The sequence below is a fragment of the Dryobates pubescens genome, chromosome 22 (assembly GCF_014839835.1).
Source record: "Dryobates pubescens isolate bDryPub1 chromosome 22, bDryPub1.pri, whole genome shotgun sequence".
NCBI classification, from domain to species: domain Eukaryota; kingdom Metazoa; phylum Chordata; class Aves; order Piciformes; family Picidae; genus Dryobates; species Dryobates pubescens.
Genome location: NC_071633.1, coordinates 4,058,250 through 4,073,495, shown reverse-complemented (window position 1 = coordinate 4,073,495; position 15,246 = coordinate 4,058,250). Strand labels below are relative to the sequence as shown.

Sequence of the window (15,246 nt, the reverse complement as noted above, 5' to 3'; positions counted from 1 at the left end):
TTGGGTTTTATCTTCTGGGGTTTTTTTGGTTGGCTTTTTTTGTTTCTCTTTGAGGTTTTTAATTGAAGGTAGCACAACCTGTGTGGGATGGAATGATCCTAATTGTTCCTAAGCTGATTAAATATTTATAAACCCAGGGCTGTATTGTATTTATAGCTCTTCTGGCTGGAGAACAGAGGTAAATGGATGGTTTCATTGCTCAGGTGGTGAGTGCTGGTGTTATTTCTGTTGTCTTAGGATGCAGAGATTCCCTAGATGATCTTTAAGGTCCCTTCCAACCCAAACTATTCATGGTTCTATGGATTTCTCAGTGTTAGGAACTGAATGGAGTTTGGAGTGAGGTGGGGGTTGGTCCCCTCTCCCTAGTATCAGGTGATAGGACAAGAGGAAACAGCCTGAAATTGTGTCAGGGGAGGGTTAGGTTGGAGATGAGGAAAAAATTTTTGCTGCAAGAGTGGTCAGGGATTGGAACAGGCTGCCCAGGGAGGTGGTGGAGTCACTGTGCTGGAGGTGTTCAAGAAAGCTGTGGCCATGGCACTGGGGACGTGGTTTAATGGCCATAGTGGCCTTAGGTTGACAGATGAATTTGATGATCACAGAGAGCTTTTCCAACCAAAACAGTTCTGTGACTCTGTTCTGTAACCTTGCAACATTATTAAATGAGAAGTGGCCCCTGGATTTGTTAGAGGATGAAGATCCAGATTGAGTTCTGTGGGGTTATCCATCCCTCTTTAAGATTTCAACACCAGCTCCAGCTCTTTTCATCAGTTGTGCTGACATCATCTTCAGCAGGCACTTGGATCCCTTCTGAATTAGAAAAGCAGAAAATACCTGCAGGATTTAAGGTAAGAAAGAAGTTCTAATAATGAGGGATAAGGAGATTTTATTTGAGTTTCTCAGAAGGTCAAGAGGTAACTTTAACATCTAGTTAGTGAAGTTAAAAAGGAAGAAGGAGAAAGGAAGGACGGCAATTGTAGTTGGAACCTTAAATGGAAGGTAAAGCTAGGATGCTTCAAGCAGAACCATAGAACTGTTTTGGTTGGAAAAGCCCTCCAAGATCACTGAGTTCAACCATCAGCCTAACACCACCATGGCCATTGTACCATGGCCACATTTCTTGAACACCTCCAGGAATGGTGACTCCACCACCTCCCTGGGCTGCCTGTTCCGGTGCCTGAGCAGCATTTAGATGATGTGCGTTTTAGCCATGGGTGTGATCAGCCTGGGAAACAAACTGCTGAGCAAAACAGCTGATCCTTCTTGTTGGATATCCCAATTAAAGGCAGATGCCTTTCTGGATGGTGTGCTCTAGGCTACTGAGACTTTGGGATCACTACAGGGGTCAGGAGATGGAAGGCAGGCAAGAGCTGAGGGCTGGTCCTGACCCCAGAGCCTGCTGCTCCCTTGCTGTGGAGGGCTGCTGTGTTGCGTACCCCAGTATCCCACCTCTGCTGGCTCCTTCTGTGGCCTGCTGCTCCTGTCCCTGGATCCCTGAGGGCCAGGAGCTGTGGATGTGGCAGGCAGCTCAGCATGGCTGCTGTCTTGTGTGTGCTCCTGAGCAGGTGCATGGGCAGTGCCCTGGCCTTGTGCACCGCCGGCAGATCAGGCTTGGCAGGGCAGGCTGCCGCGGGAGGAAACGGCTGAATCACCCCGGGACAGCCTGCACCTCACCCTCTGCCTCTTGTCTCTGTTCCAAATGGCTTCTGGCCTTGTTGCTTGGGCTATGGAGAAGGTTTTTGAGTACACCTGTGCTGGAAGAAAATCAAGTGCAGCTAGGCAAAATGTGGGTTTTGTGTTTGGGGGTGTGTGTGTTTGTTTGCTTTTCACTAGTGCAGCTTGTTTGTCTTGGGCAGCTCAGAGGCATGGGGGAGAGGTGGCTTTTGGAACAGATTCACGCAGTCACAGATTGCACTGGGTTGGAAGGGACCCTCAAAGGTCATCTTGTCCAATCCCCCTGCAGTCAGCAGGGACATCTCCAACTAGAGCAGGCTGCCCATAGCCACATCGAGTCTGATCTTGAGTGTCTCCAGGGACAAGGCCTCAACCACATCCCTGGACAACCTGTTCCAGTGTTTTTCCACCCTTGTTGTGCAGAATTTCCTCCTGATGTCCAACCTAAGTCTCCCCTGCTCCAGTTTCAAACCAATGCCCCTCATTCTATCACTACAAGCCCTTCTAAACAGTCCCTCCCCAGCCTTCCTGTAGGTCCCCTTCAGATATTGAAATGCTGCTTTAAGGTCTCTCTGGGGCCTTCTCTTCTCCAGGCTGAACAGCCCCAAGATGTGTGTGCAAAGCACAGGTCTCCTAGCAAGTGCTGTGTCTACAGCTCTTTGTGCTGTATTTGTGTGGGCAAAATATCTTCTAGGATCCCAAAAGTGCTCATTTGCCTTGGGAAGCCATTAGAATGAGCAAGCTATGAAAACCAGGGTGGGAACACAGCAATTCAGTTTATCTAGGGGGTTAGAAGAGACAAACTTAACCACAAGGAGGGGTGTGCAGTGCTGATGCTATCTACCTTGGCAGATCTTGTCTCTGTGTAGATGTTAAGCTGTGATAAGTGTTGCATATTTGGTCTTGTCTTTAAAACTGCTGTCCCCCAACAAGCTATTGTTGAAGACAAAGCTGTCTGGTATGCAGAGCTCCTCTTATCTTTCATTACAGGACAGGCTGTAGAGTTGGGCAGAAGGGAACACAACAGAGTTCAAAAAGGCCAAGTGTAGGGTCCTGCCCCTGGGTTGCAATAACCCCCTGCACCGGTACAGGTGAGGGGTTGACCTGCTGGAAAGCAGCTCTGTGGAGAAGGACCTGGGTGTGCTGGTGGACCAGTTCACCATGAGCCAGCAAGGTGCACTCATGGCCAAGAAGGTCAGTGGTCTTCTGGGGTGCATTAAGAGTGTGACCAGCCGTTCAGGGGAGGCTCTCCTATACCTCTGCTCTGCCCTAGTGGGGCCTCATTTGGAATACTGTGCCTTCTTGGCTAAGGCACAAGCCCTGTGAGGAGAGGCTGAGGAAGCTGGGATTGCTTAGCCTGGAGAAGAGGAGGCTCAGGGGAGACCTTATTGCTCTCTACAACTACCTGAAGCATGGCTGTAGCCAGGACAGGGTTGGTCTCTTCTCCCAGCACCAGAACAAGAGAACACAGTCTTAAGCTGTGCCAGAGGAAATTTAGGCTGGAGGTGAGGAGAAAGTTCTTCCCAGACAGAGTTGTTAGCCATTGGAATGTGCTGCCCAGGGAGGTAGTGGAGTCACCATCCCTGGAGGTGTTCAAGAGGGGATTGGACATGGAACTTGGTGCCATGGCTTAGTAGTCATGAGGTGTTGGGTGACAGGTTGGACTTGATGAGGTCTCTTCCAACCTTATGGATTCTATGATTCTCTGACAGTGAGGAAAGCTGAAGGAGGAAAAGTCAATACCCACTTCATAGCCCTAACAAGATGCAGAGTTCCTCCAATGAGAAATAACTGTTCCTCTCCTGAGCAAAGCCAATGAGAAGGGTGATGGTGCAGCACGTGTGTGGGTGTGCTCCTGTTTATGTAATGTGGGAAAAAAAATCGTCTACCAAACTAAGAATAGTGGTTGAATGTTTGTCCTCCTGGTAGTGTCCTAGTCATGATGCAATTCTCAGCCAAACACACTATAATTACACAGGGAAGTTGCTATTTGTGTAGTGGAACACAATGTATTTTGCCTACTTTCAAATCCTTTTTAGTGCAGAATGTCAAAAGAGAAAGGTTCAACTGTGGGGGGTTGGAGAATGTTTGCTTGATGGCCCTTCCAAGTGCTGAAGTAGCTCAAGATGCAGAATGGATGCCTGTTCTAGTGTTTACTTTCACCTCCTCGGCAGAACAATGCAGAGATACTCCAGGTGGTGTGTCACTGCCTTTAGAGAAAAGCAGACAGAGCAAATCAAAAGCAGTGAAAGCAGCAGAACAGGGAGGGGATTCTGCCCTCTGCTCTGTTCAGGCCCTGCCTGCAGCACTGCCTCCAGTTCTGCTGCCACCTGCTTAAGAAGGACATGGAACTGTCAGAGGGCTGGAGAACCTCCTTATGGGGACAGGCTGAGAGAGGAGGAGCTGTTCAGCCTGGAGAAGGCTCCAGGGACACCTTAGAGCAGCCTTCTTTACCTGAAAGGGGCTGCAGGACAGCTGGGGAGGGACTTTTGACAAGGGCTTGTAGCGACAGGATGAGGGGCAATGGACTGAAGCTTGAGGAGGGGAGATTTAGACTGGAGATTAGGAAGAAATTCTTGACAGTGAGGGTGGTGAGATGCTGGAACAGGTTGACCAGGGAGGTCATGGATGCTCCTTCCTGGAGGTGTTCAAGGCCAGGCTGAATGAGGCAACCTGGGGCTGGTGGGAGGTGTCCCTGCCCATGGCAGGGGGGTTGGAGCTGGATGATCTTAAGGTTCCTTTCCAAGAACTTCTGAAATACCTTTTACACATTTCTCCTGTAACAAACTGCCAAAGAGCTGCTCATTCATTTCAAGTGGCCTCAAATGCTGACACAGCAACAGGTTAGGTATGAGGATTCCTCAAAGGTAAGAGCTTCATTCGTTTCCTTCCCCTGGTGTTTGAAATGCACTCCATCTCTGGAGGCATTCCAAACCCTGCCTGGTTGTGTTCCTGTGTAATTTACTCGAGGTCATCCTGCTCTAGCCACAGGGGTTGGTCTAGTTAATCTTCAGAAGTCTCTTCCAACCCCCACCACGCTGGGACTCTGTGTAGCATCAGCAGAGGTGAGCCCCAGTAACAAACTCCGTGTTGGTGTCTTTCTGCAGCCTGGTGTCCATCTCCAGCACACCCCTTCACACACACACTGACCAGACAGGTTCTCCTCCTGAGCTGTGAGCTGGCCTCCCCTCTGGGCCGAGCTGCTGCAATGCAAACAGCACTTACACAAGGCTGGGGGAGGGCTGGAGATGTTTGTGTCTGTTTCCTACATGTGAACCACGTCAGGTTTGAAGTCAGATACTTCATGGTGTCATTTACGTGGCAGAAGCTGCTCTTGGCCTCCTGTTGCTCCCATCCAGGCTGGGCCTGTGGAGCATGAAGAAGTCAGACCAGCATCAGTGTTTTGAGGTGTATGTGGAATGCAAACATGCACTGGGCTGGGTGTGAACCGAGTTCATTTGGTGACTTCTGCGTTTTGTGGTCCTGCTCTTTAGAGGTAGTAGCTAAGGAATTATCCTGTGAGTGCCAGGAGAGACAATGAATAGTTTCCCCTGTTGACTCTTACCTCATGTAAGCTGTGTCTGATATTTTGTAATGCATATGCCTGGAGAAAAAGCTCCCAGAATATTTCTCACACTTATTTCAGGAATACTTCCCCCCCGCCCCCCGTGCTGTCATCTGAACGTGACATTAGCAGATAAAATCATTTGCTGTGCTGAAATGAAGCCATTCTTAGCACCAGAAAAAGAGGGAAGCTTGTATTTCCTTAGCAGCTCTCCATCTGTCTAGAGAAATTCTACAAGTTCTCTCCCAGCATCTCCCTTTTTTCCTGCTGTGCCTTTCCCACCCAAGTGCAGGTAGTCCTGCCCAGCAACAGTGCTGACACAGAGACTCTCCTTTCCTGTGCTGATTGTGCCTCTGCCTTCTCAGTGTGGAGTTCCATGCCATTAGAATCACAGAGCCATAGAATGGATTGGGTTGGGAGGGACCTTCAAGATAGCCAATTCCAGCCTCTCACCAGCCCAGGTTGCTCAAGGCCTCATCCAGCCTGGCCTTGCACACCTTCAGGGAGGGGGCATCCACAGCCTCCCTGGGCAATCTGTTCCAGTGTCTCCCCACCCTCACTGTCAAGGAGCTCTTCCTAATCTCCAGGCTAATTAGGGTTTTGTTTCCCATGCCATGTTTACCCAAGCCTGTGAAAGCAGGAGCTGTGCTGTGAAACTCACAGGGAGAGTTCTGGGTGTGCTTAACAAGTAGCTCTGAATATGTTAAATGATCCCCAGAGAGAACTTCTTAGCCAGGTTTTAGAAGTTTTACCTCTTTATATGCAGTTTGAAGCTCAGTGTAGTTGGAGGAGGGAAGGAACAGAATAAGACTCTTTCATTTCTTCCCCTTTACTCTGCTCTTGTGAGATCCCACCTCAAATGCTGCATCCAGTTCTGGTGTCCTCAGCATAAGGACACAGAGCTGTTGGAGCAAGTCTAGGGGAGGGCCACAAAGATGATCCAAGGGCTGGAGCACCTCTGCTATGAGGACAGGCTGAGAAAGCTGGGGTTGTTCAGCCTGGAGAAGAATCCAGGGGGCCATAATAGCTGCCTTCCAATACCTGAAGGGATCCTACAGGAAGGCTGCAGAGGGACTTCTCCTGAGGGTGTCTAGAGACAGGACAAGGGGGAATGGTTTGAAGCTGAGAGAGAGCAGGGTTAGACTGGATCTGAGGAAGATGTTTTTCAGTAGGAGGATGGTGGAACTCTGGACTTGGCTGCCCAGGGAGGCTGTGGATGTCTCCTCCCTGGGGGTGTTCAAGGCCAGGCTGGATGAGGCCTTGAGCAGCTGAGTCTAGTTGAGAGGTGTCCCTGCCCATGGCAGGGGAGTTGGAGTAGATGATCTCTAAGGTCCCTTCCTGCCTAGGCTGTTCTGTGATTTTATCTTCTGTGCACCAACTACACATTGCACTGATGCTTCCCTGCAGTGCAGCCTGGTTAAACTTGAATTTTAGGGCAGGAAAAAGGAAAGGGAAGGGAAAAATATGAGATGAAATTCTCACTTGTATTGTCTCTAGGAAAGAACTGACAGCAGCTGCAATGACACAAACTCAGCATCTCAGTCTTCATGCTGGGAGCACCCCATGGAGCCCACCAGCAGGTGCTCTGCTCAGTAAGACTTCCTCTGACTTCATCTCTGGGATTCATAGAATGGTTTGGGTTGGAAGGGATCTTATAGATTACCTAGTTCTAAACTCCCCAACTGTGGGCAGGGACACCTAGAGCAGGTTGCTGAAGGCCAGCTGCAGCATCTTGTCACTTAGAAATGTGCTCCTTTGAAGCTGGATCTTTTCTGCACAAACTTTCTGCAGTGTGTGTGGCCCCAGTTGATAAAAGGCTTCTGTATCACAACACCCTGTGTGGTCAGGAAGACTGATTTCTCCTGCTCTTATCTCATGAGTGGAGCTGTAACTCTACCCCTGAAATCTGTTACTTCCCCCCCACTCCCCATGACTACCTCCAGTCTGCTGTTAGAGACTCAGATAACTTTGAATTGAGTCTGGTTTTGTCCTAAATCCACACCTTTACTGTCTGCATGGAGCAGAGCTGCTTGTGCCATCTTTGCTGCTGTGTAAGGGTGGAAACTTGAATCTCAGCTGAATTACCACTTAGAGACAAGTGAAAAGCTAAAATGGGCTCCTTGCTGATTTTGAGTGGTTTCAGAGCCTTGGGGATGTAGTAAGGTGACTGGAAAGGGTACTGGGCACACTAAAGCCAAACAAAAGGACTAAGCAGAGTTGCAACGTTGGCAGGCAGGGACACGCAATAACCTTCAGTTCAGTTTAAATCTGATGTTATAAAGGCCTCATTTCTATACATGTAAGTGCTGAATGGTGCCTTAATCAAATGATGGTTATGGTTTTTTTGTTTTCTCTCCCTCCCCCTCCTCATTTTCTTGTCTGGGCTGAAAAGTTCTTTACAATGAGGGTGGCTGAGCACTGGAACAGGCTGCCCAGAGAAGTGGTTGAGGCCCCATCCCTGGAGATGCTCAACAATGCTCTGGGCTCTCCCTGATCTAGTTGAGGATGTCTGGACAAGATGACCTTTAGAAGTGCCTTCCAACCCAGGTGATTGTATGATTCTATGACTTGTTTGTTTTGCTAAGCCTCTGAGTACCAACATACATCCCCGAGGTGGCTGCTTCACACTTCAGTTTTATGGAACTGTAAAAGGGGCAAATAAATAGGTAATTGTGACCTGCTGCAGCTCACATTAGGACAAACACAGAGCATTATTCATAAATACCATCCCTTGGCTTCCTAGCTGGGATCAGTTTAGAAAGCTTGCTGTCAGTGTACTATAAACACCTTTAGTCATGTTAAGTGGGAAGCAATGTGGCTTCTGTCTCGTCATGGCCTTCTTTGTGCCCCTCCTCTGTGCCACTGGTGATGGTGTTGTTTGCTGAGGCATCTGTAGGACCCATACAAGTCATGCAGCTGGTGGTAGGTCTGTGCACAGGTATTTCTGTGAATGGGTTGGTGATGGTTTCAGTACCCAAGGCTGGCAGGTGGGTCAGGGATGTGCTTGGAAGGAGGTTGCCACTACTGAAGCGCGTGTGCTAAGGTCACAGAACCTCAGCATGGTGGAGGTTGGAAGGGACCTCTGGAGATCACAGCTTCACAGATTGCATTGGGTTGGAAGGGACCCTCAAAAGTTATCTGGTCCAAGGCCCCTACACACAGCAGGGACACCTCCAACTACACCAGTCTCAGGCTGCGCCAGGGGATGCTCAGGCTAGATGTTAGGAAAAAGTTCTATACAGAGAGAGTGATTGCCCATTGGAATGGGCTGCCTGGGGAGGTGGTGGAGTCACCATCACTGGAGGTTTTCAGGAGAAGACTTGATGGGGTGCTTGGTGCCGTGGGTTAGTTGTTTGGGTGGTGTTGGATTGGTTGATGGGTTGGACGCGATGATCTTGAAGGTCTCTTCCAACCTGGTTTATTCTATGTACACCAGGCTGCCCAGGGCCACATCCAGTCTGATCTTGAATATCTCCAGGGACAGGGCCTCAACTACATCCCTGGGCAACCTCTTCCAGTGTTTCACAACTCTCAATGTAAAGACCTTCCTCCTGATGTCCAACCTAAATCTCCCCTACTCCAGTTTCAAAACATTGCCCCTCATCCTATTGCTACAGATCATCCAGTCCAACCCCCCTGCTAAAGCAGGGTCACCCACAGCAGCTTGCGCAGGATTACAGTATGCAGGCGGGTTTGGAATCTCTCTGAGCAGGAGACTCCACAACCTCTCTGGGCAGCCTGACAGAAACTGTCAGATCCTGCAGTTGTTACATGTGGAGGGTGTTGAGGAAGCAAGTGACAGAGAAGCCACAGATGGATGTGAATAGGATATGGGATGTGAATAGGATATGGGATGTAAGCCACACCATCGAGGAGGTGCAGATAGATGCCCTTCAGAACATGCATACATGGAGAGCAGAGCGGGAGCTGTGCTCAAATAAATGCATTGCTTTTAGCCTGAGCACTGCTCTTTCTGGACACAGCAGCTTCTGACTCAACCCATTTGTGTCTGCACATGTGCTCCAAATCCTGCTCAAGTGCATGAATCCAGAGCATGCATGTGGCTTACATTACTTGTGTCAATGGCGTCTAAATAAAGTGTGTGCGCTGGAGTGGTGCTTCCTGTAATAACCTGTTTTCAGGTTTATTTTGTTGGAGCATTTAAAACTGACTTGGAGGTGCTGCATTTTCCCCCAACTTGCATGAAACCCCAGTGCTCCAGGGAAAGTGGAGCATGCAGCTGATCCCAAAAGGGGATACTGCTTGAAGGGAGGAAAACTGACAGGTGGAGAGGCGGCCAGAAGGGTGCTGCGGGGCCCTGCGGTTGAGGAAAGGGTGAGGAAAGCGCTGGTTTGATGCAGAGGCCAGCAGAACAGACAAGTGGCTCATTTATTTGGATCAAAGGAGAAAGGGATCCGGTTGAAAAACTTCTACTTCAGTTGATCTCTCAGTTCCTAAGCTCTGTAAGGACCACTGAAGCTCCAGCTCTGAAGAGCTGTTTAGCTGCGGGAGTCAGGGAGAGGCCAGCTTCCCTGACACACCTCTAGCACCACGGGGCTGTGTTTACTTTGGTTTGACCCCTGGATTTTTCTGTCATTTACTTTGGATAGGCAGACCTTTATTAAAACTTAAGCTGCTTTCTGTCACGGGCTTGTTGCTTTTAGGGTTGGTTTTTTAACAAACAGAATTCTCTCTGTGCGGATCTCGCTGGTGATGGAAGCGAAGGGTGACTTGCCCTCTTGGCAGGTGTCCCTCCTCTGCTTGCCAGGACTGTTGCTTTTGAATGGTACTGTGACAAGCTGCTGTTACCTGGGGGGAAAAGATGGAGCAAGCATCAGATTTTTTTCCAGGGTTGGATAATCTGTATGAAGCACTGAGCTGCAGAGTGCTGGTGTTCAGCTGCAGGCTTCCTCTCTGCTATCAGTGAAGTCATTAAAACTCCCTCTGAAGTGGACTGCTTGGAGAGTGGGAATAAAAATGCCTCCTGCTTCACAAGGGTGTGGAGGCCTAACTTGGATGTGTGACTGAAGGACACAGCACAGAGCCAACAAAAACCCCTGCCTGGGTGGGTGTGTTGGGACCAGGGTGCACCACCTTGTTCCTCTCTGTTGCATCACGTGGCTGCAGGTTCTTGGGCTTGTGCAGACAGCAGCCACCTTCCCACATCTCTGACCAAGTGATGGCTGAGGGGAGGTCTCATTGTTCTCTGCAGGTCCCTGAGAGGAGGTTAGGGCTGGGAAGGTGGGGGCTGGTCTCTTCTCCCTAGTATCCAGGTGACAGAACAAGAGGAAATGACCTGAAATTGCACCAAGGGAGGTTTAGGTTGGAGATGAAGAAAAACATCTTTGCTGCAAGAGTGGTCAGGCACTGGAGCAGGCTGCCCAGGGAGGTTGTGGAGTCACCATCCTTGGAGTTGTTCAAGAAACCTGTGGCCATGGCACTTCAGGACATGGTTTAATGGCCATGGTATTGTTAGGTTGAAGGTTGGACTCGATGATCTTGGAGGTCTTTTCCAACCAAAACAGCAGTGATGTGTGCTAGGGTTAATTCAACCAGCCAGCAAGGGCAAGCCCACCATCTTCTCAGGTGCCATGGCTCAGGTTTTAGTCATAGAATCATAGAATGGCCTAGGCTGGAAGAAACCTTAGAGCTCATCTACTCCAACCTCCCTGCCAGGGGCAGGGATGCCTCTCAAGTACACCGGGCTACTGAAGGCTCCATCCAACCTGGCCCCCAGGGAGGGGGCATCCACAACCTCTCTGGACAATCCATTCCAGAGTCTTGCCATGCTTGTAGTAAAAACTTTCTTCCTAAGATCCAATCTAAATCTGTTCTCCTTCAGTTCAAATGCACAGCATGCCAGAGCAAGTGCTGTCCTCAGGACTTGGTGTTCTGGGTCATGTCAGGCCCCACCCATCGCATTTTCTGTTGTGATTTGGCTCTAAATTGAGCATCAGCAAGCTGCAGGCAGAGCTGCTTGTCCAAGAGGTGCCTGTGGAGGGTTGGTTAGGTGGCGTGGCTGAGGAGCTGGACATACAGCACTTTCCTGTGAGGACAACTCCTGGCAAAGCAGTTTCCCCACATAAAACTGCTGGTGTGTCACAAGGGACTGCATCTTTGGGGATGCTGCTTCATCACTTGTCCTCTGAGGACCATTGCTCAAGTGCCTACTCTTAACTCTGCTTGTAACAGCAAGGTGGCTCTTGCTGCTTAAGGTTTTACTTTTCCTCTGTTTAAAGCCCTCTGATGAAGGTCTGGGTGTAAAACCTCTCTGGCTCTGCTCTTGGGCTAGCTCCTGCCCTTGTTTGTCACAGACTCCTCAGAGAGCAAAGTGAAGCCTTGCTCACAAAAGGCGTCCTTATTCCTGCGTCTCACTAGAGTCCAGCTCGGTGGCAGCCAGTAGCAGTAGTGCGTCTGCCCTGTGTCCCACAGCGTCGCTGTCCTAGCAAATCTACTTTGCCTTCCTGATTTTATGGCTCCAAAACAAGTAGCAGAGGACTTTATTACTGATGGTGGTGCTTGTGTTGGGCGCAGCTGCTTTGGTGGACTCTCTAGTCAGGGCTGGGGCTGCTCACTCCCTCCTGACCTGCTGCTTGCTGACCTGTTCCAGCCCTGCACTTCCTTGCAGTGTTTTTCTTATCGTGGAATCCCAGACTGGTTTGGGTTGGAAGGGATCTTTCAGGGTCATCTAGTTCAACGCCCCTGCACTCAGCAGGGTCACCTGCAACTGGAGCAGGTTGCTCAGAGCCCCAAACAACCTGATCTGGAATGGCTATAGGAATGGGATATCTACCCTCTCTGGGCAACCACCACCCTCAGTTTCAAACATTCCTTCCTTGTATCTAGTCTGACTCTCCCTCTTTTAGTTTAAACCATCACCCCTTGTCCTGTCACAACAGACCCTGCTCAAAAGACTGTCCCCAGCTTTCTTCTTGTCTGCTTTAAGGACTGAAGGGCCACCAGAAGGTCTCCCAGGAGCCTTCCCTTCTCCTGGCTCTGCAACCCCAACTCTCAGCCTGGCCTCACAGCAGAGGGCTTCCACCCCTCCCCAGCATTGCTGTGGCCTCCTCTGGCCCTTCTGCAAGAGGTCCCTGTCTGTGCTGAGGACTCCAGAGGTGCCCCAGCACTGCAGGCGGGGGTGGGGGTGTGTGGAGGGTGGGGGTGTGTCCGAGCAGAGCACAGCAGAAGGGCAGAATCCCCTCCCTGCCCCTGCTGCCCACACTGCAGGGGATCAGCCCAGGACAGGCTGGGGTTGGGCTGGCAGCACCCGGTGCAGGCCTATGTCCAGCTTTGCACCCTCCAGCACCCCCAAGTCTTTCTCCACAGGCCAGGCTAGGCTGCATTGGTACCAAGGGTGGCACGACCCAGGTGCAGGATCTCACATTTGTCTCTGCTGAACTTCATGAGGTTGGCATTGCTCCTCCTTAAACAGAGGACAGAGCTGATGTTTTTCACCTGCGCTGCAGTCAGCCCTCCTGTCCCAGGTGCAGGACCTTGCACTTGGCGTTGCTGAACCTCACGAGGTTCCTGCGGCCCCCCTCCTGCAGCCTCAGCAGGCTGCTCTGGCTGGATCCCGTCCCTCAGGTGTGTCCCGCCGCCCGGTGCCAGCTTGCCGGGGGTGCGCTCGGTGCCCCCTCCTGTTTCGGGAGGGTACTGTAGCGCCCTGCCCGGCTCCGGGGAGGGGCCGCGGGCCGCGCGCCCTGCTCTCGGCGTTCTCCGCGTGAGGGCCGTTCGGGGGCCGGCCCGGGGCGGGCGGAGGGGCCCGGGGCCCGCCCGCCTGCCCGCAGCTCCGCGGCCATTGGCGGCGCCGGGCGGGGCGGGCGGCAGGCCGGGGAGCGGCGGAGCAGCCCGTGCCGAGCCGAACCGAGCCCGCCGGCAGCCCGGCCTGTCCCCGCCGCGCCGAGCCGCGCCGCGCTCCTCCCGCCGTACCATGGTCGGGGATCACTGCAGCCTCCCCGCTGAACGGCCCGTCCTCGCCCAGAGCACCAAACCCGGACTCAGCTGCAAAATGGTGCTGCAGGCGGTGGGCAAAGTGCTACGGTAAGGACGGGGCGGGCGGGCAGGGGCTGTCCGGGCTCGGAGAGTGGGGTTGCCCCCGGAACGGCCCCGGGAGAAGCGAGCTGGGGCTCGAGGGGGAGATCTGGCTCCGGCGCCGTCTGTGCTCGGCCCCTCTTGTGTCTGGAGGAGGGAGGCTGTTCTTGGCTCCCGCTGGATCTGGTGTAGCAATCCGGGAGGGTGGAAGTTCGAGCAGCAATAGTTGCTGGAGAGGGGCATTCGTTCTCTCCTCACACCGCAGTCGAGTTGTGTTTGCGCTCCCCGAGAACTCAGTTTCCAGGACGTCAGCAGCCAGCGAAGGTCCTGGCTCGGCTGGATGAGGAGGCTGAGCAAGGCGCTGTGAATACTTTGGCATGTTTTCTGCTGGAATGTCGTAAGATGAGGGGAAAATATTGCTCATGGAGTTCCGAAGGGCTTGTGCGAACACTGAGACGTGTATGACTCCCGAGACCAAAACCAGACTCCTTGGCAAAGGACGAGCAGTAATTTGATTCGGAGGAGTTCGGACCCGTTCTGCTTTGCAGGGGAAAAAGAGTCACCGCAAATATTAGGATTAGCAGCTACGCTCTTCAGCGGCCGCAGCTCTTTTGTTTTGGTTGCGATCAGCTATTTTTCTGGAGTCTACGAAGAGCAGCAGCGCTGCTTAAAAAAACCCAACCCCAAACAAAACAAAAAAGGAGCCTTGTTCCTCCAGCATAACTTTATTTGGCAAGCTCTGGTTTGTCCCTCGTTCCTGCTATCTGCTGCCAATTGTTCAGTGTTTGTCAACAGAAACATTATCCCTCTCTTCCTCTGTTGACTCACGGCTCTCCTCTCCCCGAGCGAGTTTAGGGGAGCCAGTTATTAAAACTGCTCTGGTCGCTTCCAGCTTCAGCTGGAGAAGTTCACCAGGCTTAAAGTAGCCTTGGCGAGAAGAGCTGCTTTGAGTTGCTTATAAAGAAGTGATCTATTGCCGTCTTTTTTTGCTTTTGCCCCCTGTTAAAGTGTTTCCCTTGTAGAAAACATTAGTTGAAGCAACCCAGGTTTCTCTTCGAGCTTTTTACCAAGTCGCCATCCCTTTTTTTACGTGTTGGGTTAGGGTTTTGGGGGGGGGGGGCTGTCTATAATTCAAGATGGTGTGCCACAGCTGGTCATATCGTAAAATCCTTTGGCCAGCGGCTTGCTATTCATGCTGGGAGCCTTTTGAAGTTTTTTGGTAGCTGCGCGGTTGGCAGCGCTCCCAGATGTAAATAGAGGATGGGTGCCTCTGGAGGGAAGAGTTGCCAAACCTTTTGTTCAGCATCTATGGCAGTTTGGTTTAAAGCCTAGGTAACTTCCCGGGACTTAGCAGTGAAACGCTTCTTCCAAAGCAGAAAAATCTTATCCCAGTGCCTCCTCCCTTTCTGCTCCAGTTGGAGTCCGGAGCGAAACGGTGCCTAATTTTATTTGCCTTTCTCCCCCCCACTGCCCCCGAGGTTTGTTTTCTATATATACACCATAGAAGTGTTGTGAAGGCAGGAAAAAGTTGTTGTCTTACATGGAGTATTTTGGGCTGAGGAATGAATAGCATAACTTTATTTTGCTAAGCTGTACTGGGGGTGGGAGGGTGGGGGAGGATAGTGATTACTGGTCTGTAGAAGAGTAGTTTGGTTCTTTTTAACGGATCTCCTCATTCTGGGTTGTCTCCTTTTGTGCACCCAGGTAGAAATGGGAAGTCACAACGACTGTAGATGCCTGACTGGTTCTCTTGTTTCTCTTCTTGAATGTGCTTCACATGCCTTATCTGACTTTGTATGTTGCTTCATCTTGCTATTCCTCAGCTTTTCTTTTGTAAAACATAATCTCATCTGTTCTGCAGAGCTCAGGCAGTGTAAGAGCACGGGTACTATCTGGGAGCTAAGGTAAATATCAAGTCCAATCAAAGTTTCCTTATGGCTGAAATCAAATGTTGGAGCTTAAGAAAGTGGGAGCCTGGT

At 51.1% G+C, this 15,246-nt stretch overlaps 1 protein-coding gene across 3 annotated transcripts in view; it reads left to right on the top strand.

Moving 5' to 3' along the window:
* The window catches only part of MOB2 (MOB kinase activator 2), a 158,436-nt gene that overhangs the window by 103,873 nt on the left and 39,317 nt on the right, over positions 1–15,246 (top strand). The window contains exon 1 of one of the 3 annotated variants that reach the window (XM_054171833.1): positions 13,137–13,276. The exons of the other annotated variants lie outside the window; for them this stretch is intronic. Coding sequence (XP_054027808.1) covers positions 13,167–13,276 — 110 coding nt within the window. The 5' untranslated portion in view covers positions 13,137–13,166. Of the gene's footprint in view, positions 1–13,136; positions 13,277–15,246 lie in introns of those variants that run through there. 3 annotated transcript variants of the gene reach the window in all.